Source organism: Amblyomma americanum, chromosome 3 (assembly GCF_052857255.1).
Source record: "Amblyomma americanum isolate KBUSLIRL-KWMA chromosome 3, ASM5285725v1, whole genome shotgun sequence".
In the NCBI taxonomy this organism is placed as follows: Eukaryota; Metazoa; Arthropoda; class Arachnida; order Ixodida; family Ixodidae; genus Amblyomma; species Amblyomma americanum.
Window position 1 is genome coordinate 195,565,064 of NC_135499.1, and position 6,000 is coordinate 195,571,063.

At 44.0% G+C, this 6,000-nt stretch overlaps 1 protein-coding gene across 1 annotated transcript in view; it reads right to left on the reverse strand.

The window, feature by feature from the left end:
* The window catches only part of Gcn5 (Gcn5 acetyltransferase), a 28,754-nt gene extending 22,754 nt beyond the window's left edge, over nucleotides 1-6,000 (reverse strand). The window contains exons 1-6 of the mRNA XM_077659495.1: nucleotides 5,697-6,000; nucleotides 5,376-5,573; nucleotides 3,957-4,083; nucleotides 2,517-2,662; nucleotides 1,748-1,837; nucleotides 1,418-1,608 (exon numbers count right to left, since the gene is read on the reverse strand). Coding sequence (XP_077515621.1) covers nucleotides 1,418-1,608; nucleotides 1,748-1,837; nucleotides 2,517-2,662; nucleotides 3,957-4,083; nucleotides 5,376-5,558 — 737 coding nt within the window. The 5' untranslated portion in view covers nucleotides 5,559-5,573; nucleotides 5,697-6,000. The remainder of the gene's footprint in view (nucleotides 1-1,417; nucleotides 1,609-1,747; nucleotides 1,838-2,516; nucleotides 2,663-3,956; nucleotides 4,084-5,375; nucleotides 5,574-5,696) is intronic.

The window sequence follows — 6,000 nt, forward strand, 5'->3', positions numbered from 1 at the left end:
TAGAGAACCCTACCATAGTGGAGCTAGTATATGCGGAGCTGCTAAATTGCTACAGAGGACAGAGGCTCAAGTACCCTCCGCCACACAGCTCATTAACACAACAAGAAGCAGTGAACTGGCGGAGACTGCAAACAGGAACATTCTTCAACCTATACATTCTACACAAAATTTACCCTACACAATTCAGGGACACATGCCCGTGGTGCGGGGCAACCCCCACGCTATACCACATTACATGGGAGTGCAAACGCAATTATGCATTCCACAAACTCGAAACCCCGAGTGCGGAGCAATGGGAGGGTCTGCTCACCAGCAGCGAGCTCACAGCCCAAAGGGCCCTTGTGCAGCACGCATGCGAAGCAGCAAGACTCAGCGGAGCCCTGGAATAGGGGCCCGACCTTGCGAAGAGGCCAGACATCAACGATGAAGACGACGGCCCACCGCTAATCTCATTGAGATTCCAATGTTTTTCTCTCTCTCTCTCTCTCAAAGACAATGGAGCTCTAATGTCAAAGTACCAAATTATTTATTCTGACTCCAAACGTCTTTCCTTGCTTCGGCATTGCTATTGTGCACCATTCCTGTCCTTGTGTGCAACGAGACAAAATCAATGCAATCAGCTGGCATCTGCAACTCAGATTAATGGGGCTCTGAAAAGGGCTCCCAATAAAGGCGAGGTATTCCTGGGACGTTAAAGGAGGTTGCTTCACGAATATCCTCCAGCAAAAATTTTTTTATAATGCATTTTGTAGAAACGAAGTTATCTGTGGACTGAATTTGAATTTCAGCGTCTTCCCCCTTTTTCCTCTCCTCTCGTCACTTCTTTGCATGCTCAAAGGTCAGTGTTCCTTCGCAGACCCCAACGCTGATGCGTGCAGGAGTTCCCTGGGGAAGCGGAGCTTCCTGACCTGCCGAAGCAATGCTGCTCACTGGCCGCAGCTATGATAGATGCATGACGCCTGAAATAATCTAACCAATGGCCATTTCTGAACAGAATTATGCAGAAGTGCGCGACGGAGGAGGGCACGAGAATGAAAAAGTCGGCAGAAAAGACTCGCTAACTTTTGCACGCAATTGTGGGTTCTGTGTTGTGTGTTCATGACTACAGAAAGTAGTGATTGAGCGAGTTTACGTACTCTCCTCAGAAAGCGTTTCAGAGCCCCTTTAAGGCTGTACTTCACCAATAGTATAACAGAGCTTCTTAGAAGCAGTGTAGCTCTAGTAGGGTCTTGACAACAAAATGAAATGCTAGAGCAGTGAAGTTTCTACAAGCACCAATATTGTTGTACCTCATTCACACAAAAAAAAGATCACAAGATGTGTTACTTTCTGGTACCCAGTGGAAAGTCCTGATAAGAAAGACTTGTTGCTTCTCGTGACAAAAAATCAGGACACAAACACCAGGACACTCACTGACCTGGTGTAATTTATTTTGTATGCAGCTGCATCTTCGTTGGGTAAATGTTGCCGCTGTTGTTTCCTGGCTGACGGTGTCTCCAGCTTCCAGTGGTTAAGGCAGTGCAGGAACATCTTTGCGAGGTCATACATGGTCTGCCACTCTTTCTGAGAAAGGTGGCCAAACTTGTACATCACAAAGTTTATCACTGCCTATTGTTGTCCAACCAAAAATGGTGTAGTGGAGAGTCAGTCGTGGGTCAAAAGAAATAAAAGCAAACACGTGATCAGTACCACATTCTTATGGAATAAGAAAGGAGTTAGAAAATAGAACACAAAGGGATTCAGTCACCTTAGCAATGCTTGGTTTCTCAAAAGGTGGATTTCCCAGAGGACCTTCCACAGTGGGTCGCGTCATGAGAAGGATACTTTTTCGTAGTAGCTGCAATAACAGTGCCACGTGCAGCGAAAGAACACCTTTAATTTCAAGCAGCGTAAAAAGCTATTGGGTAATGATTCAAGAAAGTTCCCAGCATACCCACATGAAGGAACCATTTGAAGCATACCACATCAACAAAAGAAAGACATGGCCTGCATTAGTTAAATTTGCATGCTGCATACTGAAATACTTGTAGTTTCCGTACTTTCTGCTGTACATAGTTTCCAAGATTGCCAAGTGCGTGTGCATACAAGCACATAATCTTTCTCAGTTTTGGCCAATAACTAGCGCCCGTACTACCCTATTCAATTCTTCTGGGTCCGTCTTTTTGTGCCACTACGCCACCACTGAAGACCTCTTCCATGTGCTCCTTATTTACTATCAATAAATTATGGTAGTAGCAACAGAGCTGAAAGTGTGAAAGCAAAATAGGAACTGGTACACTTCCAGTATGCCACCTAAGAAAACTGAAGCATGACAGAGCTGCAGACCTCGAATTGCATTTCTGTCCGGTATCTCTTAACCAATTGATGGCCTTGAATCTCTGTGACCAGAATGTTGGAGACCCCTATGCTGACATGCCAAAATAAAAAACTACTCCCCTTTCATCATAACAAAAGTGAATTATTCTTTGAAAGTTCATTTTAGAATGTGTCAAAAGATAAAAAGGTGGTGCACTCACCTTGAATAAATAATAATATACTTGTTTAGTATCAGCATCCTCTTCTCTGTGAACACACATGAACATGTTTTCAACATCCACAACAATCCCGAGAAGCCTATTGAGCTCTTCATCAGGAGCATTCTCTAGGTGGGACACATGTGCTCCTGGAAAAGAGATTGTTTTTTACCACACAAAACGTTTGACCACAAGTAATCAACTTGTAATACATCACAATATCTTCAATAAATCATATCACCTTTGTTCCTGTTCATTTATTTCTGCCAATGCCCGCGTAGAATGCAGGGACAGCACCAGGGAATTTGTAGTGGGGTGGCGAGGGATTAAGTTTTAGATAGGTATAATGGCTCCTTGGCACTGCAGGTTATAATTATAAAATTAACAAAATGCTGCAGTAGGAGCTCCATGTGCTCGCTCTCCAGTGCCTAATATGGGCTGCATTACCAGATAAAGTCTGTTGTCAGTGTCTAAACGCAGCACTTGGCTACTTTTATGTGGCCCAGAAAATTTTTAGCGCCGCCCTTGGCAGAATGGAACATATTTGTGACGGTGCACTTTTTGAGAGGCAGATGCCAGCAGCAAAATGATGACATATGCATCTGAGCATAAGTAAAAGACTATCTCTCATATTTCAGACTACCCTGGTTTCACAAACAGCAACAGTGCTGTCACTATTTGTAGTTTAAAATGTTATCTATAAAATTATGCCACAAACAATAACAGAAGCAGTAGTGTCAAAAAAAGTTACTTTTATATACCAAGGCACACTGCAGTGAAGAGCACTGGATTCATTTCTACCATGGCCGAAAACTCAGCACACAATTTTCACAGTTTGCCTCCAGGTCACAGCCACGGCGGCTCAAATATGAATGCCCTCAGGCTGTCATGGACACTGAGCGAAAAATGACATCAATTTTGGCACAGATGAAGCTCATGATGTATAAACTGTGCTTTATGCCCTTGCCCCCTTATGTACACTTGCCGTCAAAAGTTTATGAAAAGCAACTCTGTAGAAAAAAATTTAATTTCTTTATATCTCGTACTGGTTTAGATTTAATGTAGCACTGTGTAATTTGCAAAATCACAATCAGACACCACATATTTCTTCAAGAATAGATAGAAAGATGCCAATGAAATTTAATTTTTTTGCTAATGTAGCCTCCCATTAACTTTTGGCAACAGGTGTCCACAGTGTATTATCATACGCCTAAATTCAAGCTCGTTGAAAATTGGGGCAATGCATTACTATGTATTATTGAAAGTCCCTCAATGAGAGACTCTTCTGACTTTCAAAAAAGTTAAGAAATGCACAGTGAAAAATTATAGTGCACATGTTTAGTCACAATTCTCGCATGCAAAATGTAAAGTGTGCGAAAAATGATCTATAAGTGCATAAGCTTAAAGGAACAAAGACTCCACTGCTCCCCAAGTCCAACTCACCCAATATGTGACTGCAACTACGACATGGATCATTTAGACTGGCCAAGGGTTGAGGTCCTTCCGGGCGCTGAGGTGTTTGCGGAGGGTTTGGGTTCTTCCATCCATTACATTTGCAGCCATCATCAGCCTGCAATAGTAAGAGATCAAAACATCACACGCATTTCTGACATTACTTTTACCTTTTACTTTTAACAACATTGTTTTGTGGCAACACATGCTTCGATAATAGACATGAGAAATGCACAAAGTAAAGCTAAACCAAAGGAAGCAACAACTACAGCGCTTGCCATAGTATTGAATGCAGCTGTTGTAGTGCATATATGTATCTAATACACAATATGCAAAAAAAAATGTATGGCCAAACAAGTGTCAACCAGTGCATATGCTCAAATTGATGAGGCCCACCATCAGAATCCTGGAAGCACCATCACATGCACTTAGCTACAAAAAAGCACGCAATGGATGTTCTGTCATTCAAAAGTGGAAGTACCACTGAAAGTGCTCATTACAGAACACTCCCATGGTCATGCACCACTTCACTTCAGATCGTGCATCACATTTTTCCGCATCAGTTGGTCCTGTTAGCATAGCTACATTTAGAGATGTTCTGGAATTTATTTGTGAATATAATGGTGCTTGTTCTGTTTCGACAGACCTGCAACATCTCAGGAAAAGTCGCAGTGACATCTTGGTACAATAGGGGAATAGCTATCCAGTACCACTTGCAACAACACAAGTTTTCTTGAGAAATTCAGCATATGCCATGGCTTTCACATCACGTGACACCTAAGATATTAGAAGTTCCACTACAAATTATGATTGCCAGCAACAAAAGCTAGGAACTCATGTGGGAAAGTGAGCATAAATTACAGGGGCATCTGCACGTGTCACTTGCTTATGCAGATACATTTTCTTATGTCGACTGTTATCACACTACGGATAGCTCAATAAAAATGCAAAGGTCAGTACATAGTTGAGTGACTCGCATTTTAACTGCTAAACATGCAAACGCTAAAGACCTGGAGTTATATACACGCCTCCTCCCAGTGATTTCAGGTGCGCATTGCAGCTTTGTATTTTGCAAGTTCAGAGTGGTTAGCAAAAAACTGAGAGTGCACAAAGCTATGGCACGGTGATACATACGGTGCCAAGCTTGTGCAGAGCGCTTGAGCAGGGCGCAGTAGACAATGATAGAAATTAGAATGCACTTCCCGGTTTTCAGGCTATGTACTTGTGCACATCAGGATTTTAAGTGTTTTTTAAAAGCAAGAAGCTGCGGCAAAACGTCCGATTTGCTTGCAGGTCAGTGCGCCGCTCAGGAGTTTTACACCGGTTTGAAGCCGAGTGCACACCGCGGTACGCAGATAATTCTTCTGACAGATGTAAATCAGAAAGAAAATGCAGTGAACGACAACGAACCTTGCATGAGGAATAAATGGCAAGTTTCTCAAGTTTCTTATTCAGTGGCCAGCCTTTGACTTGCGCCTTTTTCTGGGCGATTCGCTGCAGGTTATTCTGCCGGTTCGGCTCGCCGCCCGACGATCCCTGCTGATTGTTCTGGCCCGGCGCAGTTGCAGCCCCAGCTGGAGCCGCCGTGGACATCGTCCGTGGGTCGCACTGCAACGGAGCGCCCAGTCAGAATCAGACAACCAGACCGGCCAGATATGTACTGCTGCTTAGTGCGGAACCTAACGCCTGCGGCACTACAGTGACGGCCCACTAGGAAGTGGAGCAACTCACGTTTTTTTCAGCGTGACCCACAAGGAATCGCTGGGTGCTGGGAGAACTTCGGAGGTGCTAACGCTTTTCCACTACCGCTTGGCATGGAAGTGCGTTGCATCCCAGCGCGGAACGTATGCTACCCACCAACGGAAACTGTCATAACGACAAAAGCAAGGTTTGTGACGACCCTCACGATCGCGGGAAGGTGCCTAACGCCAGATCGTGATCATAAAGCCCGAGTACCCGAGCACGAGTACAATGTTTACGTCTTTACGTGGTATTTGCCAATGGACGCTTTCTCCGCTCGCCAAGCCTTGGCCGC